This window comes from Eptesicus fuscus, chromosome 9 (assembly GCF_027574615.1).
Source record: "Eptesicus fuscus isolate TK198812 chromosome 9, DD_ASM_mEF_20220401, whole genome shotgun sequence".
Classification (NCBI taxonomy): Eukaryota; Metazoa; Chordata; class Mammalia; order Chiroptera; family Vespertilionidae; genus Eptesicus; species Eptesicus fuscus.
The window spans coordinates 47,546,190-47,573,970 of NC_072481.1; the positions used below are offsets into that span (position 1 = coordinate 47,546,190).

At 42.0% G+C, this 27,781-nt stretch overlaps 1 protein-coding gene across 1 annotated transcript in view; it reads right to left on the reverse strand.

The window, feature by feature from the left end:
• The window catches only part of SLC35D1 (solute carrier family 35 member D1), a 36,887-nt gene extending 10,156 nt beyond the window's left edge, over positions 1-26,731 (reverse strand). The window contains exons 1-11 of the mRNA XM_054720919.1: positions 26,400-26,731; positions 25,547-25,580; positions 25,363-25,449; positions 24,063-24,130; positions 22,729-22,800; positions 21,822-21,890; positions 19,546-19,648; positions 13,966-14,058; positions 4,862-4,929; positions 3,729-3,807; positions 516-598 (exon numbers count right to left, since the gene is read on the reverse strand). Coding sequence (XP_054576894.1) covers positions 516-598; positions 3,729-3,807; positions 4,862-4,929; positions 13,966-14,058; positions 19,546-19,648; positions 21,822-21,890; positions 22,729-22,800; positions 24,063-24,130; positions 25,363-25,449; positions 25,547-25,580; positions 26,400-26,602 — 959 coding nt within the window. The 5' untranslated portion in view covers positions 26,603-26,731. The remainder of the gene's footprint in view (positions 1-515; positions 599-3,728; positions 3,808-4,861; positions 4,930-13,965; positions 14,059-19,545; positions 19,649-21,821; positions 21,891-22,728; positions 22,801-24,062; positions 24,131-25,362; positions 25,450-25,546; positions 25,581-26,399) is intronic.
• Positions 26,732-27,781: the final 1,050 nt, after the last annotated feature.

Below are 27,781 nucleotides of genomic sequence, written 5' to 3' on the forward strand. Positions count from 1 at the left end.
GAGTTCAGGACAGAGGTCTGGCCCAAATACAAATGTAAGCATTTTTAAGCATATAAATAGATTAAAAACCATGAGATTCAAAATTCTTGAGCTGAAAAAGACCTTTCATACAAGTCACACTCATCACTGATGAAGATAAATAAAGTCTAAAGAAATGTAGTGATATGGCCAAAGTCAAACACACATGATGCATTTCTAACGGAGCTGGTATTCTTTAGCCCTGCATTTTCTTAAGAACAGTGTACTGCCATCTGGCATACTAAGTAAAGGTCTGTTCTTCGAAGAGCTAAGTAAAAGGAACTTAACTTCCAGAAAAGATTCCCCAACTATTACACATAAAATATGGAACCACTTTCTCTCCTTTTCTTAAAAAGCACTATCTAAAGATGTTAAATATATAATACATTGGAAGCACTCCATATAGGTTTAATAAATGAACAAATTTGACATTAAATAGCCCAACCTTATTGTGACTCTATTTATCAAAGTGGTTATATTTAAATATTTTTACTCACCTGATATTTAAGCCAATGAAGTTCGTCCATGTGAAAATATAATCTCCACCAAAGACCATTCCAATATAAGTTATTAATATATTCTAAAAAAAAAAAAAAGCAATGCACTGTTACATAGGTTTAACTGAGCTTTTTAAATATTCCTATAAACTCCTCCATGCTATGATCCAAATACCTATTCTTAAAATGCAAAAAAAAAACACAAATAAAGACAATAACAAAATTCCACCGAGCCTAAAATGAGTGCAGTATGAACAAGAACACTAACAAGGAAACAATGACATTAGCCTCTGCCCAATTTTTTCTCTACAGACGCTAAATGCTTTCACCAATACTAAAAAATACTCACAAGGTTATCAAACTTTCTCTGCTCTGTGGTATGGGCTGACATGATACATATAAACAGAGAAACTCTGCTGTTTCTAAGGGTGGAAAACACTAAGGCATACTTAGCAATCACAAAAGAATGCTTTTCCTCTCACTGAGATAACTGTTGACTTGTGAGGCGACAGTGAAGAGAAGCCTGCTAACATCAAGAATCTTTCCCTCTTTTTTGAGAAGGATAAAGGGGATGGTGGGAGTTTACCAACATGAAGAAAGTTTTTAGAGGAGCCTTCTTAGTACTGTCAAAACACACATGGGAAGTCATCTCAAAGTGGCATACCTAAAATCACGTCTCCTGACTCCCTTACACTCCCAGGCATAAACGTCTTCTGCTCATCTGTACGCCCCTTTAATTAAACTTGGACCACAAAGGTGAAATAAAATTTTCCACATGTATTCAGTTCTTCCCTAACCTCCATTCTTTCACATTCCTAAGTCACTTACCTCGCTCTCTGCCTTTACAACTGCCATAAACGGTAAATGTCACAAACATTTTTAGTACCTGGGTTCTCCTAGACTAGGCCTCTGAAGCAGAAAGCGCTATACTTTAAAACAAACTTCAAAATTACTTTTGTAATGGAGTGCCCTTGGAGCATTCAAAATTATGTCTACCTCTTCTAAGTCTAAGGATAGAGAGAGTAAGTTACCTTAAAGCAGATCTTTTTAATTATTTCAGGGGGGTGTGAAATGCCATGGAACAGTAGGCAACTGGGCAAAATGTGTAACAGGACTCTCTTCAAACACAAGATCCAGAGATCCAGGGAGAAGGTGGGTTAAATTGTGTAATTGCTCAAGGAACTTGAGAAAGGGAAAAGACAGAGAACCCAGTCCTTATTGCGCAAAACCAATCAGCAGGAGGTAGAAAAACTGTAAGTACACGTTAGGGCAGCCTAACAAACGTTTGCTATCAGGAAAAGATCCCAAGGCCCACAAAGCAGAACTAACCAGGAAGCACAGAAGAGTCTAGTAGTTCAAGACTAATTCTCAATTTCTAATAATACCTGAGAATCATCTGGAAACTGTTAAAGATGATCATTTCCAGGCTCTACTTTAGAGATACTGACTCAGTATATCCGAGGTGGGCCTAGGAATTTCCATGTTTAACTAGCTATCCTAAGTAATTTTCCCACCACACTTAAAAGAAACAAGGATGCTGACCCAAGGGTTTATGGGGTTGGGAATCCTCAAACACAGAAGACAGCTTACAGCCCCCTGGGGAACAATGACTGAGCTAAAGGTATCACCTGAGAGGCTAATGAAAGAAGCTCCACTGTCACTCATGAGAGTGAAATAGCAAGGGCTTCAGTGGACTCTCATCCGCCAGAAGGTTCAAGACATCCTTCAACAGCGATACCACATGGCAGAAAGAAGCAACAGCAATGTACACTAAACAGACAATCCAATTCTCTCTCCCCCTCCCTCTAGAGTTTGGAAGTAAAACTGATCCCTTTGGACTAAGTTCATAGGGTTCTATGCAGAGAAGGAAATAGCAAAAGTAAAGTACTGGACTTCATGTTCATGAGAGCATGACTACATTTGTGCCCCTTGCTGATAATGATAAAGAAAGTGCACTAAGAAATTCTAAGCAAATAGGTTTAGTTATTAAAATTAAATATAGGCTCTCCTGTACCATCCTTCTTCTTAGCTAAAAACATGTTACCAGCTGCCCTGCTCTTGCTGTTCTTATTCTGAAGATGCAAGGCACCCACTTTGCTCTTAAAGCATTTACTTTACAAAATGGAAACAGAGCTGAGAGCTCATTTGGGTGGGGGGAGGGGGGAGGGGGGATGGGGGAGCTGGGGTGTGTGTGTGCGCTAAAGCCATGTCAACCAGCCAGACCTTTGAAAGTAGATTAACTGTCTAGATTTCAATGGAATTCAAACAACTGATTGTTATAGTTCAATCTACAATTCTATTCACACCAAACACTCCAATTCCATGGAGTTTTGACCCAAATCTAATTTCTGAAAAAGGTCATGTGGACACCACTCCATTGGGGGTGCAAAGGGTAACACAGAGCAGTAAAAACTTTCCTCTGCAACCACTTCCCTCACTTTTTGACAAAAGGGGCATCATAAAGGAAGTCCCAAGGGCAACTCCACTCTTTTTCCCCAGTGATCTGGGATCTACCTCTCCCTGTTTTACCTTTTTCAGAAAGCAAGCCTACATGGCTAATCCACTTAAAATTCAGGCATGCTGGGGCCGCTTGGATCTAAAACCACTAGAATTACAAAGTCAGATGAAAGAGGACTCAGGCTTCAAGCCACTAATGTCAGCTCAATATTTAAGTCAACTTGACTCTCCTGGTGAAGACAAATGAGCCTGACTCAAATAAAACGGTCAGGAGGAAATGACATCACTGGAAAACTCAGACGCAGCTTTTAAAAGTGGGCCATTAGGTTTGGCTGACACACAGGAAACCTCCCTTGATTAGTTCTGGCAGGCACCCTTCCCCTAAAAACAGCCAGCACTCAGCAGGCAGAGAACAGAGCAGCTCTCATCAGGGGTTCAAGCCAGGCCTCTCCCTACTGAGCTCGTCAGCTGCCCCATCAGAAACAGGCCGAATTCTTCTTCCTCTTCTCTAAGATAACAGGCTCTCCTCTCATGCTCCCTCCTCGGAGCTAAACTGCCTGAAAGTAGAGATGATGTCCTCCCTGAGTTCTTAAAGACTGTTTCTGACAGTCACAATTTGTCAGACTATAAAAAAAAAAAAAAAATGTGAATAAATAAGGAAAAAATATGGCTTAAGGCCTTAGCCAGACTTATTTGAGAGGAATAATTTTCAAATAAAGCAGGTCCCCAAAAGATAACAGTATTTTTTCAACTCACCTTAATACAGCCAACTATTGTAGTTGTAAGAGCAGAATTATACTGAGTGCAGAGTACTGTGGCGTACATCAAGATAAACCTGGAATGAAGGAGGAGAGGTATCTTATGAGTAAGATCCAGGTGCTTACTTTACAACAAGTGTGTCAAATTCACAGCTCATAACGAATATTTTTGTGGCCCAGCCAATATAAAGGTATGTAAGAAACATTTTAATAAAAATTTCATAACTTAATTTTTACAATATCCTGTTACACATAATTATCAATAATGAACTACAACGTTCACTGTTGACTCATTATTTAATCGTGTTGCATTGATTTCCCTTACACGCCTTATGCGCAGGCGCACCATTTCTCTCCACTAATACTAACAGCAAATATTTTAGCAGCCGACTTCATTAGTCTTGTACTGACCGGTTTGGTGTGCGCAACATGAAATATTTCGCTTTCGGAGAACAAGAAAATAGGTTTATTTGTATTACGCTTATTAATTTGTGCAGTTATTCAGTGTCTGGTAAGTCAATGTTGAAGAAAAAATATTAATTTTTATTAAAATGTTCTATTATTTTATGTTAACGATTACTCATTTATTTCAGCCCTTTGTATTCAGCATGTCTCTATCGAAATAAACCTACGTTTCTATGAAAATTGAAGCTTTTGGTTTTTTTCCGGCCCACATAAATTTAAACCTTGTTTATTTGGCCCGTGTTGGCCTTTGAGTTTGACATGCTTGCTTTACAACGATCACTAACTGTGCAAACTCAGGCAACCTACCTGAGTTCTGAGCCTGCTTTCTCATGGTTAAAGGGACAACAACATCTCCCAAATGGTTAATTTAAACAAAAAATAACTATATGGTGAAAAATAATGTTGAGAAATAAGGGTGCTTATTACCCATTATGTAATTGGGTAAATATTAGTTGTCTTCCAGCCTTGTAAGCATGACTTTGGGATCAGTTTAGCTGCCCTGAGGGCACATTCCCAAGGGCTGTGAAACCACCTGAATGGGGAAGTTTAATTATCGGAGGTGGATACACTCAAGGGACAGAACAGGATACTGAGGAATGAGGCAAAAGGACCCTAGAACACATTTCTCTAGGAAAACTACTTGATTACAAGACAGCAAAGGCTTACCCCATCACACAAGAGAGGGTGAACTGCAGAAGAAAGAGGGTGTCAGCCCAGCCTTCAAAATCCATTGCCTGCAATATATGGCAAAGCATTCAGTTTTAGAACAAAATTAGCTGACCCATTTGTTAATCAAAATCTTGTACTTGCTCCCACCACACACACACACACACACACACACACACACTTCCCTGCATCCCTCCAAGGACAGATGATGTTCAAGAATTTCATATATATGGAGTTGAACCAATAAGCAGTTTCAAAAGGTTTTCTCCTTTTCAAAATGCAATGCGAGGGAGATTTTGTACTTCTCCCTTTTGGTACAAAGAAACTGGCATTAGCTTGAAGGCACAAGCTGCACGGGGCAAATCTGAGTTGTTCTCCCAGATGCCTAGTATGAAAGGCTTTCTCAAACATTAAAACATGCTCCCTCCTTGTAACATGTGAAGCTCAAGTACAGCCTTTACAAAACGGAAACAGAGCTGAGAGCTCATTTGGGTGGGGGGCGGGAGGGGGGGCGCGGCGGGGCAGATGCACAAATTCAGCTGAGGTCTGTTCACGGAGAATTACTATTTTAAAATAGTTATAGTAAAAGCAAGGTTTTTGTTGTTTTGTTTTTAAGCCAAAAGCAACAAAAAGGAGAGACATGAATTGGCGCATTGATCATCTCATCTCTCATCCAAGAGGGAGGGTTTCTCTCTCAAGTACGTAATTTCTCTTGCAATATGAATTTGATGAGCAAATTTGAGAAACATTTCATCTTTTGCCTCTCTGCCAACCTGCCCAGCTTCTACTCTTACCACTTGGACATAAATCTCACAGCTCCAGGGCTTCAGCAATTCGGGCTCCTTGTGGTTTATGAAATGTCACCATGCAGTTTCACACTCACAGGCCTTTGCCTGGAATGCCCTTTCCCTCAACACTCACGTGGCTTCTGTCCACCCACCACACTAAAGGTCAAGCACCTCCTTTGTGGCACTTTCCCTAGTCAAGAACGCCTTCCTTTGTGCCTCAGCAGATGTACTGCACCATAGGGCTCTTCCCTCTCTGACCTGTGTGTTTCTACACCAACTCGACAGGCTGTGAGCCACCTGGAGAGAGGACAGCTGGAGGCTGTCTAGACTTTGCAAAAAGTGCTATGACTACGTGGCAATATCTGCAAGGAGTATAGGATAACAGCACCAATTCACCACTCCTAATCCAGTGAAAAGCATGAAATAATTCCAACGTGCACTTTAGTCTAAGATGCAACCATTCTCACTCCCAAGAAAATTTGCTAAGAAAAGAGTCGCCAAATTACTTGAGACGTGAAATATATTCCAAATCATCACTGGGACATCTTCTTAAGTGTCTTGATACCTCCCTACTTAGTATAAAGTCTAAAAATAATAAGCGGTTGTCTTTGGACTTCATGGTAAAGAAAAAAGGTTGACGTATGATACAATTCTATTTTCAAAATTCTTTTCCCTAAAAAACTGTGTAGAAAAAAAATGGAAACCTTATCCCAGAAAGTAAACTGCTAGGAACCTTACTAAGACAGAAGATAATGTCCGTGGTGCAAATGGCTGCATGGCTCCTTCCCTACCTCGGGAAAGTCGTCCTCGGGTACCTCCATGGTTCTCTGCACTACTCTGACCATTTGCCACAACTTCTCCTGCTCTCCCTCACGCTCCTAGCTCAGACAAGGAATTGGAACCCAGGTATCTTTCACTCCCTCTGCTCACCAGGCTCTGCCACCTATGGAAAACCTATGTACCATGGCAAAAGTAACGACATACTCCAGCTCACCAAGGAGTCACTTTTTAAAAAATATATATTTTATTGATTTTTTACAGAGAGGAAGGGAGAGGGATAGAGAATTAGAAACATCGATGAGAGAGAAACATTGATCAGCTGCCTCCTGCACACCCCCCACTGGGAATGTGACCGCAACCAAGGTACATGCCCTTGACCGGAATCGAACCTGGGACCTTTCAGTCCGCAGGCCGACACTCTATCCGCTAAGCCAAACCAGTTAGGGCCAACGAGTCACTTTTATTGGAAAAAGAAAGATCCTCAAAGGTGAGAATGGCTGAAAACATTATTTTTGTCAAACAATAATCTGACAAAGAGAAAGATGTAGTCATTCGTAACTAGTAAACTATAACGGATCCAACCCTCTTGTTTTATGTCTGGGGATACCAAGGTCCACAAAGCAGAAGGCACCTGTCGCCACGTGGAAAGGATAATTCAGGGTTGAGACTCAGTCTCTGTGGTCTACAGAGTGACCCAGAAACGATGAACAACTCTGGAGAGGCAAAACCAACAGCCTAAAAACCCTTCCTATTTAGTCAGCTATGCTTATGAAGAGGCTCCGCTAGGTGGGTGATCTGTGCAGCAAGTTTTCCTGTAAAACTCATCTGAGCCACGTAACGTAACCAGTGATATAATGCAGACATTCTACAACGTACCAGCGCCTACAGTGCTGGCCTTGTGAGGTCTACAGCAAGGGGTCTGTTCTCCACCCCGTCCGGGAACACCTCGCGGGCAGGCGGTGCTGTCAGCAGGCCAGGCTCCCATCCCTGGGACTCGGTGAATCACGGGCTTTGTGGGGCAGCCATTCCCTTCGGAGGCAGCACCCGACCAGTTTAAACAGAGTCTGTCCTAGCTGACACTTTGGAAGTCATTAGCCAAGTGATGCTTGCTCCGCCTTTATCTAGTGACCCAGGTATCTTTTATGGACAATAAACTGGCTTTTGCATGATACACAGTTTTGGGTGTGTAGTGTTTTGGGGGGTTTGTGTGTGTGTTTTAAGGGGAATCCTTTGAAGTTAGAAAATGTATGTTTTTAAGAACTAAATGTTGAAATAGTGTTTGGTTCCTTGGTTTCTGGTAAACCCAGGGCTTTGAGAACCATGAATAATTTTTTTTTTTTTTAATTACACACACATTTGGTTTGGTTTCTCAGAAAGCTTTGCCAGTGACCTGTATTAGGTCCTCACTGGGATGGATGAGTTGTTCAGTTGAATCTTCCCTTTCAGTTCTTATGGTAATTTAGTTTTTTTCTTCTTCCTCATCCTTCAATTCTTGCTTTAAGGCTGTGGCAGCCCCATAACTGCTCTGTAGAACTCCTGTCTCCCTGGGATTCCTGTCCTAACAGAGGAATTTTCCCTCCTCTGCCTACTAAGGTTAGCAGTGGGATTTGAAGAAAAATAATTTGCATCTGATTCTGCTTCAATTTATATCCTAGGTCCAGAGTCTGCAACTCTGAGTAATGAGAATAAGCTAACTTGTCCCACCCCACCCAGTTATTTTAAAATTTAAGATTCATCATTGGTAGTCATTATTTCTTTTTTTTTAACTTTATCTTTTCCCTATCATTACTTTTATAAAATATAACTTAAAAGTACATTCACGTGGTTCTACAATCAAAGAAATATAAAAAGATGAATAATCAAGTCTCCCTCCCATCCCTGTTTCCTTTGCAGGGGTTGAGAATGAGTCATCCAAAGAGGTGCCTCTGAGGTATGCAGTTTATTTTACGCTAAAGGCACAGACACCCTGCAGGCTCAAGAGAAACTTTTGCTCCCCCCCCTCCCCCCCCAACTACTTAGAAGAACTTAAATTACGGGCCTTCCCCATAACAAGAGATTATCAGAGATAACCTTTTCGACCTATCTATCTATATGGTAGGGCAAACTACTAATTACCAGACATCCATTTCTTTTATCGTCCTGCAATAACCTTCCTCTGGAGCCCCAGAGCACCTTTCCTCCTCCTTGGGTCAGAATGTCATTTTAACTTCCTGTCCTGAACCTCACATGTGGGGTTCCCATATGTACATACGTAATTTAATCTGGTTATTTTCTTGTTAATCTGTCTCATGCAGATTTAGCTATTAGACCAGCTGAAGAACCTTGCAGGACAGAGGAAATTTCACCTCCTCCCCCTTGTCTCCCCACCCCCACCCCACAACCCTTTGTTCTATGGGTGTCTATGTCTCTCTGTCTCTCTCTCTGTCTCTCTCTCTGTCTCTCTCTCTGTTTGTCTCTCTCTCTCTCTCTCTCTCTCTCTCTCTCTCTCACACACACACACACACACACACACACACACACACTGCTGCTTGCTTTATTAGTTTCATGTATATTCGTCTCGTTGGTTTTTTTTTACTTAAATAGTGAATAAAATGTATGCATACATATGTTCTTATTGTTGTTCCCTTTCTATTTTACTCAAAAGGTAGCATATCACACACACTGTTTTATACTATGCTTTTCATTTAACAATTTATCTCGAAGATCTTTTCATTCAATTACATAACAGATCTGGGTCAGGAAAGCCAGGGGCCCGACAGATAAGAGTTTATCAGCACTGGTTACCAGGAGTCGGGAGCCGCTGGGCTCATGCCAGCTGTCAGAACAGCAGCCTTGTCTCCACACTGGAAGGCCTTCTACTTCTCAGAAACTCTGTCTCGGCCCTGGAAAGGGCCCTACCTCGAGAAGCAGCCAACTTGGTTGATCCAACCTACTCAGGTTACACAGGACAAAGCAGGACAGGAGAGCAGGGGTCTGGTCCAAAGTCAGACCGTGGTCAGGGAAAGAATTAGAGATTGCTGGTCGTCTGCCTTCTGGCCCCCAATGTTCTCCCCTGTACCACTTATTTTTAGGGACTTGTCACTATCTGCAGAGTAAACTTCAAATTCCTGTATTTAACACTGGTCCCGGCTTGGAAGGAAGCAGGGTGTGGTGTGGTGGGAGGAGTGAGAGCACGAGTCACAGAGTCGGGAAGTCTGGGTTCCGGTCCTGAGCCCTCTTTGGGCTCCCGTTTCCTCATCTGTGAGGAGAGGCTGAACCACGCTCTCTAAGGTCTCTTCTAAAGTCTCCGGAGTCGCCCTAACCGGTTTGGCTCATGGATAGAGCATCGGCCTTCGGACTGAAAGGTCCCAGGTTCGATTCCAGTCAAGTGTGCGGGCACATCCCCAGTAGGAGGCAGGAGGCAGCTGATTGATGTCTCTCTCTCTCATCAATGTTTCTAACTCTCTATCCCTCTCCCTTCCTCTCTGTAAAAGATCAATAAAATATATATTTAAAGTCTCCGGAGTCTTGGGTTTCCTCCTTCTAAGCATCCTGAAGTCTAGTTCTTGCGGTTGAGCCTGTGCTCATGCTAGTCCTCACACCTGGGATGTACCTTTTGTTTTACTTCCTCCACATCTTTCAAGGCCCACCATGACTTTGCCTGATATTTACTTATTCAGAAAATGTCCCCTGCGAACAAGCGAGGCACTCCCACCTCATCTCTTAGAACCTTCTCTTCCTTTGACCTAGATTATCCTTCCAAAGAGCCACAGCCATTGGGCTCTCAGTCCCATTGAGAGTCTGCTCAAAGGAACCTGACAAAGAGGCCTTCCCCTAACCATCTGATGCAAAATGGGACTTCTCCAGTCACGCTCTTCGTTCTATTCCTCTTCGTAGCTCTTATTGTATAATTATGTGTAGTCCACCTCATGCCACTGGAATGCAAGCTCCTTTAAGGCAGCAACAAGTCTCTTTTCTTTTTCTTTTTCTTTTTTTTTTTTTTAACTTAGAACAGCATCAGAGTGAATGAAGAAATATGATTATTTGTAAACAATTAAGTAACAACAAGGCCCAGCTTCAGAGACTCCACTTCTAATATTACCCTGGGGTATTTTTCACGTTCAGTAGCTTATTCTGGAAGAAAGCCCTAGTCAGGGAGGGAGCACCGATGTAGTCAAGCAAACAGCAAGGGGTCTATGTGGAGTCAGACAGGCAGGCTCTAAGCTCTGACACTGTGCAACCCTAAGCATGCCCTTAACCTTTGCAAATCAGATAATGACCTACCTCACAGGCATACAATGAGGATCAGGGAAAATAATTTATGTGGGGGCATCTTATCAGGTACAAGGCATCATACCCTATAAGGCCAAAAGGAGGCCCAGATTGTTAACTTGGGAACAGCTTTATTTAAAGATACACAGTCACATGAAAAAGCACCCATTCTTTAAAAAATACATGCACATACATGAATGTCCACTTATAGGTATACATATTTTGTATACCTATAAGAAAAAGCACAGGTCTAAAAGACACACGCTAAAAATGAACCTGACTTACTAGAAATCTCTTACCGGAAATCCTGCCACATCTCCAACTCTGACATGGGAACTCGTCGCCAGACTTCAAACAGCCCACTGACTACTCTGAGACTGAATTTTCCAGTGGAAGAAATAAACTGCAACTCCTGTAGACTGCTATGAGCGTCTTGGACACATTAGGCTGTCTGTGGCTTCCACCCATTGTTTCTGTGCTGGTTAATAAAAGTAAACCACTCAACCACCTCTCTAAGTTATGTCTCAACAACCACCCCTAGAACAGGTGAGCATTACTTGTTGCACTTGGTAGATAAGAAAACCAAGCCCTATCTCCTTTAGTTAAGTGCTCTTGTGCGTTTCACAGTATTAGGTTCAGGTGATAAGAAAAAAAGATGAGTTATGTGGTATTGCCTTCGAGGACCATAGTGTCACGTTGTGGAGCAGACCTGTCACCATCAGAGCAATAAACTATGACAGGTTTTGTGGAAGAAATGTTTTGGGTGCATTGTGCGGTGTAAAATGGAAGAGGATTAAAAAGCTAATCTTGAGATTCAGCCCACATACATTTCTTCCTAACCTGAACTTATAGCACTGACTGATGGTCATGCACTTTGATGCTATTTCTTACACCATCTCTGTGTTTTCCTGGTGTGGCAAGAACTATACTATATTTCTCATATATTCCCAAGAGAACTTAGCACAGGGCTTTCTTAGCACAAGAAAGATACTCAGAAATACTAATCTGAATTGAACTTAAAATGACATTGAACTGACTTATCTCAGGAATTTAGGAACAGAATCAAACTTAGGTTCTCACTTCCTAAGTTTCAAATTTAATTCATAACCTATGAAAACAACACTGACTATTCATATCACTGATATTTTAATTTCGTGCACAGGAAAGCTCCCTGAGGCATTCCATCCCCAACAAGGAGAGAGACTTGATTCTCTTCCATTTTACACCCTATAATGCACCCAAAACATTTCTTCCACAAAGCCTAATAGTTTATTGCTCTGATGATGACAGATATGCTCCACAAAGTTCCACAGTTCCTCTCAAGGTGCACGAATTCATGCACTGGGCCCCTAGTACTCTTTAATAATAAGAGTGAGAATGAACAAACATGTGAGATCAAAAGTATGGTGGGGTTTGATTACAAAACAATGAGTTCAGCTCCCATAATTAGTTTATCAGCCCAATTTCAAAGTATTTAGATGAACCATTATTCTTCCAAAATAAACCTTTCTGGACCTTTGCCTGGCATTTTCATTGGGGAAAAGCAAACATTACTCAAATTTCACTCCTCTGCTTAAAAAAAAGGAGAAAATCTAAATCTCTTTCTAATGCAGGTGGCAAAGTAATTTTTCCACTATGGGTAAATATTCTTACTTATATTGAAGCATTTCATATTAAATGTGTGCTACTGAAATATGCATGAATTATGCATATAACCTCTAGTTAAATTATAATCACTCTGGAATGAAGATATTTCTCCTCTGGTTCAATTTTTTCAAGTAGCTACTAGTCAGAATTTCAAGTTAATGAAAATTCCACCTTTGCCAAGTATGTAGAATAACCTAACCAACCACATTACTCCTTCCAACGTTCTCATGTACAGATTGGCCTCGAGATTTGCAATCGTCTGTGTTGCCAAGGAGGGCCTGGTTATTTTGCATCACATTCTTGCCCCAAAGCTAAAGAGTGAGGGCTGCTTCTGCCAGAGTCTGTGAGAGACAGGCAGAACCTGCGGAAAGACCAGGGCCTTTGGAGTCAAGCTTGGGTTTAAATCCTGACTCTACTACCCACAGACAGTGTGACCCTGGGCTAGTCACTTAGTCTCTCTGCGCTTCATTTCCGCATGGGCAACAGAGCTGTTATGGGGCTCCATCGTATCACACACATAAAGTGACTGGCACCTAACTCTTCCCACTTTTTTTCACAGCCACAAAGTATTTATTCAACACTCTTGATCAGTCAAAGCAATAGCTACATTTTCTACTTTGGTGTCATTTGTAGGCCTGCTAGCAGCCCGGTTACACAGTTCATTAAACCTTTATGCATGCTCAAGCTGATCTGTGCCAGGTTTTGTTTTTGTTTTTAAGAAAGTTCTTGATGGAGGGGGGAAAAAACTCCAACAGCTTTAAAAACAGTCAGTCTTCTCCTACCTTTTAATTCAAGAGCAATTTTTTAACAGTCTAACTACTTGCCACTACTTTGTGGAAATTGTCACTGCTACTGGAGTACATAACCAACACATTTATTCTGAAAAACTACCTGCCAGGGGAATCATTTCATTAGAAAGAATCTTGGTACAGAAATCCTTGGCAGAATTCTAGATTTCCATTTACGTAGTTTGCAAAATGTTGTAAATTCTAACAAAATGGTATCAACTTTTTTGCCTATGAATATGGGCTTGTTTTAGAGATGAATTCTTGTCTGGATTTATTTTGTTCCTCTATTCTGGATTTATTTAGCTAAACATTTGCAGGAAGTGAGTAAACTATTATATTATTTGCTATTTATATGGTTAAGTCACCACACAGTGCTAAATATCTCCTGGGGGTGGAAAACCAGCTTGGGATTTAAGCCAGGATGACAAATTTTACACCAGAACAGAAGCTTCTAGAGAGGTCTAGAATTTTAAGTCTGAAGAATTCTACTATTTCAAGATTTTTGGGTTTGTTTTTTTCAAGGATAGCTTGCTACTATTATTTTGTAGGTTAGTAGAAATGTAAGAATTTCCTTCCTCCATCCTTCTGGCCCATAAAAAAGGACACTGGTTGGCATGCACTATTTTTATGTTGACAGCCAGAGCTATTTTGAGCCATTTTAGTACTATCCAATACTTATGCCAAGAAAAAAGGTTAGCATGACATTAGCAAGCTAAAAAGTAAATTCTGATTTTGGTCCCTTAATACTAGGTAAGTACATTACTTAGCAACTCCACAGTTTATCTTTTGTTCATAAATAACAATACAATTAAAAAACATAAGGCATTAAATCACTGTGAGAAAGTCCTACCTTTTGTGCATCTCCTGTAAGGTATGCAATGGCCAGGGTGGGCAGAATCATGAACAGTGCATTGTAATAGAGCAGACCATATTTTCCCAGCTCCTAGGATAGGAAATAATTAGGTGTTTCATTTAGTTCTAGCAGACAAGATATACAAAACCCTATATAAAGTCCCACCCCACTATACACACACCTCCCCAACAATATGCAGAGCAACTTAGGCCAAGTCGGAAGTTTTCAAACATCAAGAAGTAGCCCAAGCTTTCAAAAGAAAAAAAACAACAACATGTTTTAAAATTTATTTAAAATAAATTCCTTGAATGTTTTAAGATCAGAGAAATAAAAATGATACCAACTGTTGCCTCAAAACAGCCAATAGGAAGGAGGTTATTTTGAACACACGCACACATCTCTACAGAAATCCATCTCCGAAGCCCTTCCCCTTCCGGAATTGAATCAAAAGTCACCAAGCTGGTCTTGGGCTTTTCAGAACCATAAGAGAGTGCCATTCAAGAGATGGCTGGACAGAGCCAGACACACAGACTCACACCTAACCAACATAGGCAGGTATAACTTCCAAGGGAAGTATTTCTGAAAATATGTACGTGAAGTATATTAAAAATTAAGCTTCCTCTATCTACAATTCCAAAAACAGAGTATGATTAGTTGTATCCTCGGATACCGGGGAGCAATGAAGGACTCCGCACATCTTCAAACACAGGGAGCCTATGAGAACTCTGGGTCTACCTCTGACTCACACACTTCTGGGACATTCATCGGGAAGCAGAGTCACCTGGAAAAGTAGGCCAGAGTTTGCGGGGTCAGGGGGTGAAGTAGTAGTGAGGAGAAGGACATATTTGGCTAATTTCTGTAACTGAAAGATCCCTGAACTGTGTAAAAAGTCAAACCACCTTCTCAAAAGAAGCTTTGAAAAACTGGAAACAAATATCCAGCAACAGAAAACTAGTTGATTTGTCTATGATACAACCATACAATGAAACATTATACAGCCACTAAAAATCTATACTAATAAAAGGGTAATATGCTAATTAGACCGTATGCCTTCCAGACGTCCTTCCAGATGTCCTTCCAGACAAAGTCACAGCAGCTGCAATGGCAGAAGGCCAGCAGCCATGGTGGCTGTGAGGGCCAGTCCAATGCCACGGACCCTTTAGCAGAGGCCGTGGGAGAAGGCACCACAGGAGAAGGCAGAAGGGAGAAGGTGGTAGTTAGGGCGATCAGGCCAGGAGGGGAGGGCAATTAGGCAGTGAGGGGGATCAGGCCAGGAGGGGAGGGCAGTTAGGGGGATCAGGCCAGGAGGGGAGAGCAGTTAGGCAATTAGGAGGATCAGGCCAGGAGGGGAGAGCAGTTACACAGTTAGGGACATCAGGCTGTCATGGGAGAGCGCCAGCAGGGGATCAGGCCAGGAGGGGAGCAGTTAGGGGTGATCAGCAGGCAGGCAGGTGAGCGGTTAGGAACCAGTGGTTCTGGATTGGGAGAGGGATCCAGGATTGGAGTGGGTGTAGGCCGGGCTTAGGGACCCCACCCCCAATGCATGAATTTCATGCACTGGGTCTCTAGTGTTTAATAATACCGAAAGGTGTTCATGAAACAGTACTAGATGAAAAATATAGGTTAGAAAATATTATATATCATCACTCTTTAAAAATTTTAGTTAGGTGTGTACATGCACGTACACACACACACACAAAAGGATATCCACTAGAACAGTGCTTCTCACTAGAGGGTAGAATTAAGGAATATTTATATTTTCTTCCTCTTGCTTATCTATGTTTTCTACTACTTTTATTATAAATACGTATTATTCGCCGAAACCGGTTTGGCTCAGTGGGTAGAGCATCAGCCTGCGGACTGAAAGGTCCCAGGTTCGATTCCCGTCAAGGGCATGTACCTTGGTTGAGGGCACATCCCTTGGTTGCAGGCACATCCCCAGTAGGGAGTGTGCAGGAGGCAGCTGATCGATGTTTCTCTTTCATCGATGTTTCTAGCTCTCTATCCCTCTCCCTTCCTCTCTGTAAAAACATCAATAAAATATAATAAGAAATAAATATATAAATAAATAAATAAATAAGTATTATTGCCCTGGTCAGGTAGCTCAGTTGGTTAGACCATCGTCCCTATATGTCCAGGTTGCGGGTTCGATCCTCTGTCGGGGCACATACAAGAATCAACTAATGAATGTTCTTAAATAAGTAGAACAACAAAATTAATGTTCCTCTTCCTCTCTCCCTTCCTTTCTTCTCTCTTCCGAAAAGTAATAAAGAAAACATTTAAAAAAGAATATTTCTATAAATAGTATTATTTATGTGATTTCTTTCAAGTTAAAAATATTTTAAATTCAATAGCTGCATACATGTCTGAAATGCAGCCCTAAATTTTTATGCCCCATGACTCATCCTCAAAGGACCATGATTATAAGCAGTCCTTTTTATTAAAAGCTTCTCAGTGTGGCCATACTGCCTCTCGGATAAACCAAAAAAACTGACTGCTTACGGCCACCACAAGCATCAGGGAAAGGAGTACCTCATTTCTAAGGCAGCAAGAAAAAAGCCATAGGACAAAACCATGTGAAACAGCAGGGACCCAGTCAGCCAGAGACTTACGTATATCCATCTCTTAAAGAGGAGGCCTACACACCACACGAAACACACCCATCCAGACAACTGACAATTGCCAAAAACTAAAATGCCAAGCTGTTTTGTTTTTCTTTTAACATTTTAACTGTTTGGAGTATCTTTTCCTCTGCCTTCTTAAAGGGAGCACATAGACTAAAATTTCACTTAGGGCATTATAAACATTATTAAAGTCAGGGCATTGTGTTGTTATTTTTTTAATTGACCTCAGAGAAGCGGAACTGAGGGAGGGGTGAGAGAGAGAAATATCAAGGTGAGAAAGAAACATTGATGGGTTGCCTCCAGCACGCGCCCCTAACAGGGATCGAGACCGCAATCTGGATGTGTGCCCTGACTGGGTATCGAACCTGCTACCTTTCAGTGTACAGGACAACGCTCCAACCAGCTGAGCCACACCAGCCAGGGCTGTACTTTGTTCTTAGATGATGTTGCCCTCAAGGGTGTTTAATAGCCCCTAAATCATTTCTGAGTACATCCATCTGATGTTTTTGCTGTTGTTAATCCTCACCTGAGGATAATTTTTCCATTCATGTTGAGAGAGAGTGGAAGGGGTTGGGGGGAGACAGAGAGAAACACTGATGTGAGAGAGGCACATCATTGGGTGCCTCCTGCACGTGACCGTCAGGACTGGGGATTTGAGACTGCAAGCGAGGTATGTGCCCTTGGCTGGGATCCTACCCGAGACCCTTCAGTCTGCAGGCCGACACTCTATCCCCTGAGCCAAACCAGCTAGGGCAGGGGTCCTCAAACTTTTTAAACAGGGGGCCAGTTCACTGTCCCTCAGACCGTTGGAGGGCCGGACTATAGTTTAAAAAAAAAAAACTATGAACAAATTCCTATGCACACTGCTAAGTCGGCTGCTAAGCAGGACAGGCAGCGGTGGCAAAAACACCCGGCGGGCCGGATAAATGTCCTCGGCGGGCCGCATGTGGCCCGCGGGCCGTAGTTTGAGGACCCCTGAGCTAGGGCTTCCATCTGATTTTTATAGTTTTCCTGCTTGTCTTTCTTATTGTTAGTAAGACTGCCGGTAAGCCTCTCTGCCTCTAAATAGAATTCCATCTTGTAGTTTGTTGCTTCTAATCCATTAACTATGAAAAGCAGATCAATATGCTTAAAAGGTCTCATACAAATAAGTCACAAGTCATTTCTGAGTAAGGAACTAAAGGGCTCTCCTGGGAATAAAATACTCAGAAACCCTCTTTACTTTTTCCTAGGTTCTAGGATATACAGTACTCTAGGCCAGGGATGGGGAATGTCTGACCCACAGGCCATATAAGGTCCGGGAAATCATTTGGTCTGGCCCTGCCAAGGCATTAGGGGTGAGTTAATTAAATGTTTGACCAAATATAGCAGGCTAATTTTTAAACTGATAATTTTGTATGGCCCACAAATGATGTTATAAATATCCAAATGGCCCTAGGCAGAAAAAAAGGTTCCCCATCCCAGCTCTAGACTGTGCTGTATAATATGGTAGCCACTAGCCACATGCAGCTTTTTCCATTTAATTAAAATTACATTAAACTACTACTTCAGTTTCTCAGTTTTACCAGTCACATAGCGAGTGTTCAACAGCCACATATGGCTAGTGCCTACCATTACTGGACAGCAGAAATACAGAAGATTTCCATCATCACAGAAAAACTTTACTGGACAGTACTGTCTGAAAGAGCTGAGGCTGCTGGACAAATGAAATGTTATTATTCATACCTATTTTCCAAAGCAGCAAATGGGCTGAAGGAAAAAACAAAACAAAACAAAACAAAACAGAATAAAACTAAATCTCTAACTGGTCCCTTTTCTTTAACTATTTCAGAAAGTCAAAAATTTTAATAGTCGCTACCATTAAAATGCAATGATCATATGAAGTTGTCAAGGCAAGTACACGGAGAACAAGACATAAAAGGTATGTTTAAAGAAAATGTGTTGGAAACATCTACACTGTCCCCAGTTCTTCAAGGATATTAAAAATCAGCATTCTCTGAAAATGAGAACTATTGGGATGGCCATGGGCTTTAGGGTTATTTTCTGGAGAAGGTAAAGCTTCTCACCAAGATGACACAAACTCAATACTAATACTGCTGCAGAGTAGGAAGGGCATTGGTATTTATGATCTGAACTCCAAAAAAGGACCTGGAAGTCATTTCAGAAACACTGTACAAACTAAGCGGATAAGGCTAACTGACCGAAGAGAAAACACGGGTAGGAAAATAAGATAAAGCCATGGTCAGTTACAATGAGATAAAATACACCAGCTATTCAGGAAGAGCTATGGTGACATCTATGATAAATATCTCATGTGGGTCCCCATACAGGACATATTATGACAGAAAGGACAACCCCTTCAATAACAACCCTACGATATGTAAAGCTCAGTTCCACATAGCGTCTTCATATAATAATGTAACCTTACACCATAACGGAGTAAACTAATGTGGCTCAAATACTCAGCTTCCTGACGATCCGACTTCATCTAAAAATAAAATTTAGCGTGTCTATATTCAAAGCATATAGACAAACTAACAACAAATATCTATAAAGCCTTTGTGTGCATGTTGCAAACTGAGAGAAAAAGAGATGGGTAAGTAAAGTTCACGTGCATGAGATCTGAGCCAGGGGACTCCGTGTTGCCCCAGAGAGAAAAAGATACCAATTCTCCCGAAAGTTTCCCATTATTTGTAATGCGCAAAGTCCATTCTTTTTCTGCAGCTCCTTCCAACACTCACTTCTCCTCAAAATTGCTCAAGGGCTTCCAGATATTTCTTTCTTGTTCAGGTCCCTCACCATGAATACAGCCATGATCATTTATGACACTTTTCTCTACCCTCAGAGACCCCCTATTTCTTTCCCACTCCTCCTCCATCTTCTCTGATGAACTGGCATTATCAATCCCAAGATCAGTAAACATCTCTTACAGAAACTTTAGATTGCTACCTACCTTTGAATCTAATTTTTGTTTTACGTATGCGCCATTTGCTGCTGTCAGGACATCGTTTATCAGAATAAAAACATATCCTTCCAGATCAAATGCCAAGTCAGAGCTGCAAAACATAAGCAGCACTTTAACAACTTTCATTTAAGGAGCATGTCCTTAATTTTAAGTAGGTTTGAACAGAGTATTTGCAACAACGTATTTTTAGGTTAATGAACATTAGGCATTTTATTTCTTGATTTCTAGTTACAAATTGCAATTTTATAGTAAGTAGAGTCTTCAGAAATAAGAAACACTAACACTTAAAATTATTAGCAACAAACAATCATGTCAGTTAAATAGCACACTGTTCTGAATTCCAAGTCAGACAACAACAATAAGCAACCAAATTCACTGTTACAGCTGAAGCGGGCAGAAGGCATCAGAGCTGAGTTTCACAGGTAAGGAAACCAAACGGATAAGTTGTTATCATGTCATTTTCCAAAAGTTCACGCAAAAGGCAGGACTATCTTGTACAGGTGGTTGGACCCCGAGGTGGAATTTCTGAAGTGTGGATCATGGTTAGCTCTGAGATCAAGCTACAACAGTGTCCAAAAGCACACAGAAGGAATTCAAATACTGCAATAATTGCTTAATGCACCTATGTGCTATAACTAGTGGCATCAGGAAGACAGAAGTTTTCTAGTATTTAGTAGCGATAAAAAATTTGTTAAATTCAACAAATAAATGAAAATCTAAGAAAAGTATGCCTTCATATTTTAGCCTCCTAGCTAAATAGTGGAACCACATTTTGTGATTTTGCAAAGATACTATGTATTTGTATCTAAACTACTACTACTACTATTACTACTACTACTGCTACATGGAACAAGACTTCTGAGGAGCTCCACACCACTGCAATTTGAGGCAGAACCAGCCTAATGCACACCCCCTCTTTCAAGCATCCTGGATAACCCCCTAACTTCAGACTCCCTTCCTCCCAATCTCTATCCCAAGTAAAATGTCCTAATTAGACAAGGCTGGTCCAGATAGCAATCCTCCTCAGAAACTTTGCAGGCCAGATGTTAGCCCTGAGGAATCCCTATCGCTTGGCTCAATTTTGGATCCCACCAGCTCCAAGGAAATGCTTCAAAAAGAAAGGTAGGATGCTCATACAGAATTTTTCTCCGAGGAGGCAATAATATCTAGAGAGAAAAGCAGTTAGCTACATAATGAAATTCTAGTAACCAATTATTCTAGTAACCAATTATTCTATCCCCGCCCCCCCCCCCCGTTTTTTTTTACAATTAAATTTCACTTGGAGGTTTAGGGTGGAATAAAATTTGACTTATGTTCCTACCCCCTCCCTGTCTATACCACAGGGATATGATGAAGGTAAATGAGCCAACCCAAGAGGTACATTGTAACTCCCAAATGAAAAATGTATGTCAGGTAGAATTTGTGACATTAGCAAACCCATATATGCATGCCCTGGGCTGAGTAAAACAGTGTTCCTGTCTCGGCTACTTTCACTATAAATGTGTGTGACCTTTTTCTACTTAAAGAGATTCCTGTTGTAGAAGGCTTCTGGCCATCTTTTTAATTTTCTGAGTCTTTGGATATACATTTTCTCCATCCATCTGAAAACTAAAACTTAAGAACAATGGAAAAAGCTTTAATAATTTAGTAGAATAAGTTATGCCATTTGTGATACATCCTAAGTGAGGCCAAATAAAGCAATTCTATTATTCATTTATTCAACGAGGCAAGTAATTCATTATCACTTGCCTTTTCTGAGACACTGCTTCCTTCAGCAGCACACAAAGTAAAAAAAATGCCACATGGCTTATAAAAGCACATAGGCTCTGGAGTCAGGCACAGATTCAAATTCCAGCAAGCTCTGCTGCTTACTAGCTGTAGGACTTTGAGCAAGTTACTGAATTTACATTTTAGTTTCCTCAACTATAAAATAGAAAAATTATATCCATACCTTTCAGAGTTGTAATATAGAACTAATATGTCTAAAATGTCAAACATATTGTGTGGCACATGGTAGGTGCTCAATCAGTAGAAGATTGTATAATAAATCCTAAATTACATGAATTTAACTTTTAAGAATCTGATTTTACCAGCCTTGATCTTAAACTCAAAAACATTTAATTTTTGAAGGGTCTTTGGATGCTTTTCAAAGATATGATTCTTATTTAGCCTATAAAAAATTAACTTCATTGGTAATTGATCATTGTTAATAACTACTGATAATTTCTAATGTGCTCATAGGCTTATATAGGCCCACATCTTACCTGGCAGCTACAAAGGCTCCAATAATCATTGCAAATACAGTCATCTTAATACTCCAAGAAAAGGTCTTCCTACAAAAAAAAAAAAAAAAAGTTTATGTATACTGTGGCTTTATTCACAAAGATTCATAACACAGGCACACACACAAAAAGATATATTTGAAAAAAGCTATAAACAGTTATATTTTTTATTTTTCCAAGGAATTGGATATTTAAAAGAACCCCTTTGATAAAGCAAAAACTTATTTTGTTATATACTCATTTTTTCCTTACTCTTATTGTTTGTTTTTATTGAGCTTGTATTTCAGCAAATTGGAATCTCTTTAAGTAGAAAAAGGTCACACACAGTTGTAGTGAAAGTAGCCGAGACAGGAACACTATTTAAAACCTATTCTATCCTGGCCAGGTGGCTGTTGGTTGGAACATGGTCTCGTACTCCAAAAGGTTGTTGATTCAATTCCTCGTCAGGCCACATATCTAGGTTGCAGGTTTGATCCCCGGTTGGGGTGCATAAGGGAGACAACTGATCAATGTTTCTCTCTCTCCCCCTTCCTCTCTCTCTAAAAATCAATAAAAACATATCCTCGAGTGGGGATTTAAATAAAGCACAAAACTATACTGATGTTTCTGACTCCTCTTCACCCAGTGGCAGCAGTAAGTATAGGAATTCATGAAAGTATATCTCATGTTTAGACAGGTGTCTAACTCCTATTCATAATCTGCCCAACTACTGTTCCCATAAACTATCAATTCCCAGAGCAAAGGGATTAAGTTAGTTAAACTTTCCAAGAGATAAAGTAGAAGCAAGGCAAATAATTTTAATATTTTTATTAAACAATTATTATGCTGGGTACCTTTTCAAAGTGACTAAAGTTTGTTAAAGACTAGATGTATTAGAAATGTAGCTCACTTTAGTAACACTCCTTCAGCAAACATTGTAAACAGGATGGAGAACCTTCTCAGAACTGTAAACATTGGCAAGCTGAAAAAAAAGATAATTAGGTAAAATAAAGTTTAAGAATTTATTTTTTTTTTTTTTCTCCTTTCTTTACTGACCTCCCTTCCCCGACCCTCCAAGTAACATCTACCATAAATTTACTCCATTAGACATTCCTTAATTGTCCTTTTGTGGAAGTAATTTTGTCTTCCTCTAAATTCCCAGAGTATTTTGCTTGCATTGATCAAACATATAGCCTCTTCTCTTGTAATACAGTTATTTATGAATATATCTCATCTCACTGCAAAGTGCCTTATATTTAGCTGGCAATCAAAGACAGGGTGTGACTGAATGGATGGATGGCAAGGATGAAAAAGAGCAAACTCTATTAAGCAGCCTTTCCAGCAGGCTTGCATTTCTTTCCAAGTGGGAACTGAGATGGAAAAGGATGCCCGCCTATGACAAATTTGACTCCATGAAACACTCTCCAGAGATATCATCATGGTCCTTCTGTCAAGTTTCTTGGGTCTAAAGAAGAAATGAAAAACACTTGGTCTCTGACCTTCAGAGATCTCCCCATTCTGGTTTATACTCATCCAGTAAGTACGCCAGGGTTTAGTTCATGTGGAAGTGGTGAAGCCATGGATTTCTGTTAAATGGTTTCCTTGTGTGTATAATTTTAACATCACATACACTCAATACATACTATACTCCTTAAGTATGGAAGCCAAGAATGGGGAAGTTAAAGGATAGTAAGACAGTCTTGTCAAAGAGTAGAGAGCTATCACTTCTTTCTAAAAGTGAATATGCTGCCTCTTCAGGTATACAGCCATGAGGAAAATATTAATCATGCTTAAATCAGGGTTCCATCTGGTGTTATTTTAACATGTTAAAAGAAGCACTATAAAAGTTCTCTTATCCACCCTCTCATTTTGCTTGTAGAATTTGTCAAAAATATAATATCCATAAATTGCATTAAATAATTGAAATCCCAAAAAGCAAATCATATATCCTTCACTACTATACATCTGGAAAAATAATGAAAATCTCCTATCACAGTATTTTATGACACTTTAAGACTGCTATCATCAAACTAAGGGATAAAAACCCCAAACAAATAAAAATCCTCTTTCTCTTTAAACTTAAAGAGCTTAAACTAAAACCTTTAGTGTAATCTTTGTTATTTAGTAGCACAAGCTTTCTGGTCCATTCATTTATTTCAATAATAATGTGTTAAATATTTGACATTCAAATACAATTTCAAGAATACATTATATAACCTCACTAGTAAAATAAAGTATCCATACTTCAGTTTCTTTGTGCTGAACAGTCCCGTGATTTGGTTCCCAAAATATAGTAGAGGTAGTGGAAACGTCTAGAAAATTTAAAAGGGATAACAAAACTCAATAATAAAGATAGCTAACACAGGGCCTTTCAAACAGAAACAGTTTTGTTTATATGATTAAATTCTTTCCCTTTAAAAACACAAAATTATTTCTCATACACAATTTTGGCCCCCACATAGTGCTCAAACAACATTATTCCTGGATAAACAGCACTACTATGGCAGAAAGAGAGAGAGAGAGAGGGGCATGGGGGGGGGGGGGAGGGGAGACAAATATGAGTACGATCAAACATGTGGGATAAATACATCCTTTACTTTAAAATATGATAATGTATTAGCCCACAGCTCTAATGTCAGCAGAAAAAAGGAAATGCACTTCATCTTCATGTGGAGCCAAGCAGATGCAGACAGAAGAATAAGAAAATAAACCTGAAGAATGAATAAAGAATACACTGGCTAGATTAGATGTAGAAAATGCAAAACGGTTATATTCCCAAAAGAGTGTTCATTACTAGTAAGTAAAACAGAACCCATGATTTCTAGGGCCTTTTTTCCTTAATTTTAAAGAGATTATGGAACTTTTTAAAAAATACCCTAGCCAGTTTGGCTCAGTGGATAGAGCCTTGGCCTTCGGACTAAAGCAGGGGTCCTCAAACTTTTTAAACAGGGGGCCAGTTCACTGTCCCTCAGACCGTTGGAGGGCCGGACTATAGTTTAAAAAAAACTATGAACAAATTCCTATGCACACTGCTAAGTCAGCTGCTAAGCAGGACAGGCAGCGGCGGCAAAAACACCCGGCGGGCCGGATAAATGTCCTCGGCGGGCCGCATGTGGCCCGCGGGCCGTAGTTTGAGGACCCCTGGACTAAAGGGTCCCAGGTCTGATTCTGGTCAGGGGCATGTGGGAGGCAACCAATCGATGTGTCTCTCTCACATTGGTGTTTCTGTCTCTCCCTCTCCCTTCCACTCTAAAAATCAATGGGAAAAATATCCTCGGATGAGGATAAAAAATTATAATAAATACATAAAAAGTACATATTACAACATTTATTCTTTACTTTTATTATACCCACTCTGGATTGGGTGACAATTTTTAAATATGCAAGGCAACTGATTAATATATATATTAATATATGTAATATATACAATATGTGATTGTGATATGTAATATAGTATATCATACATCATATATCATATATCATATATCATATATATAGTGACTTCTTTTCAGAAAATAAAGAATTACTTTATTTGTTTTTTTACCTTTCGAGGTACATTACGGTCAAAGTCAGGAAACTTGACTACTCTGAGCGCCTTTCCCACCCAGAGAACTGCCACTGTAGCCACCATCTGTAAACAGAGAACACAGATTCACTGTTCTGCACATAAAGACACACAGAGAAGTTCTAACGACATAAACCACGTAATGCTGAAGATTCCAACTAACCTGGCCAAGTCCAACACATAGTGAGGAGGGAAATCTACAAAATGGTAGAGAGAGAAAAACAAAACAGGGTCAGAAAAACCCAAAGGTAGCTCTGTGAATGCAGTTTGCACGCAGCCAACCTTAAAATGCATTTTGATACCAAAACACACCCGTGTCCGCCTCTAATCCAAGTGAAAATCGGTGAGAACGATCCCTGCGTGTTGGTCAGGCAACACCGCTGATTCTGTACCTTCAGGCGGCCACTTGCCTCATCTTGTTCGATTCTACAATTCCAGTCCGCTGCTTGCAACGGATTTTTTGGAAGGAAATGAAGACATGGGTCTCTGCAAGGGTTTCACACCTTGAAAGCAGAAATGCTGCTGCCTCAGGGTCCAGTGACAGCACCGGGCTCGTTACCAATGGGCTCGAGGGTGCGCGCGTCCCCAGAGGCTGTCAGCGAATTCGGGGAACCCCGATGCCCCAGCCCCCAACCCCCAGCCCCCAGCCCGGCTGCGCTGGAGGGAGGGCATCCCTCGCTCTGCTCCCAGCCTGGCGTGCACAGGGACCAACAGGTCACGAAACAACTTCGCTCCGGCGCTCGGAGGGGCAGGGTTTGCAGGGCGCAGCTCGCGGGCGCGGCAGGCGGGCGCTCCCCGAACGCGCGCCCGGCCGCCCGGAGCTGGGAGCCGGGGCGGGACCCCAGCCCAGGCCGGCGCGCGCGCAGCCGGCTCCGCCGCCCGGGCCCGCGTGTCCGCCGCCCGCCCTCCCCAGCGCCCGGCCAACTTTGTTCAGCCTGAACTTTGGAGCCCGAGTCCGGGGAGCCGGCGCCCGCCGCCGCCCGCGGCTCCCGGGCCTGGGCGCCGCGCGGCCGTACCTGTAGTTGGTGAGCACGCTCTTGTTGACCACCACGATGAGGAAGGAGCTCACGCCGTAAAAGCCGGCGGCCAGCAGCTTCAGGAACACCGTCAGCGTTTCGGCCGACGCCATCCCCAGCTCCTCCGCATGTCTGTGTGTGGCGGCTGGCGCGGGGGCTTCTCCTTTAACCCGGGCCTGCTGACGTCTATGAACTTCCGCCATGGCTGCGGCGGCGGCCGGGAGGGAGTGCGGGCGGGCCTGGCGGCGGGCGGGCGGCGCGGGGGCGAGCGGCGGCGGCGGCTCCCGGGGGACGCGCGGGGCCGGAGCTGCGGGCTGGACTGCGCGCTCTCCGCCGGGGCTCCCCGCACGGCCGCCGTCCCCGCCCAGGGGCAGGGATGCCGGGGTTCACACCCTCCGGACTTTGCCCGGGCGGGGTGCACCGCGGGGTCAGAGGGGAGGGACCGTGCGGCCCAGGCCGGGGCGAGGGATGGAGGGGCCCGGAGAAGGGGCAGCGGCGACCCCGAGTGCGGGGAGAGCGGGAGGGGAAGCGCAGGGGGAACCCCTCGGGGACCCCGGAACGCCGGCGGCAGAGCACAGCGCGGAGCCGCGCCGCCACCTCGCGCCTGCGCGCCAGCCGCGCTCGCTCTCCCCGCGGCCGGGCACCTGGGAAGGGGAGGCTGGCGGCTGCGGGGCGGGAGGCTGGCTCTCCGGGGACAGACCCAGCAGAAATGCAGACCCTCCTGCACCCCTAACAGGTGGATGGGCCGTAGTTCACAGGCTGTGTGTTTCTAGACTCACAGTGAAGGCCCTTGGTCTCTCTTGCAGAGAGGATCAAAGACACTCAAAAGCATATGTGAATCAAAAGTAAACACTGGGGGGATAAGGACACATATAATACCTCAGTCAGTCAATCAATCAATCAAGTAACACTCAACTTTTCATTCTGCATAGTCTCAGGCTTTTTACATGTTCCCAACCCAGAAAACATCAAACATACACTCGTGGCAGATCATGGGAGAATTTTTAAAGAAAAATATTGACATGTCCAAAAATATAGCAAGATAATCAAGCACCTTGTGGGCTGAGTTCCAATTCCAGGTTTCCTAGAAATGCCCCCTCCACTGGCTGTGTACTCTTGGGCCTGCATCTCTCCATCTCTATGAAGGTAAAGCTAGCACAGAGCTAGTTTCCAGTAAACGATAGCCATTATACAACGGAAACAAATCATTATTATCAGCTTAAGCAAATAAATGACGTGCCTGCCCTAGCCGGTTTGGCTCAATGGATAGAGCATTGGCCTGCGGGCTGAAGAGTCCGGGGTTTGAATCCCGTCAAGAGCACATGCCCAGGTTGTGGGGTCGATCTCTGATGAGGGGGCAGAGGCTGCAGGAGAAGCCCACC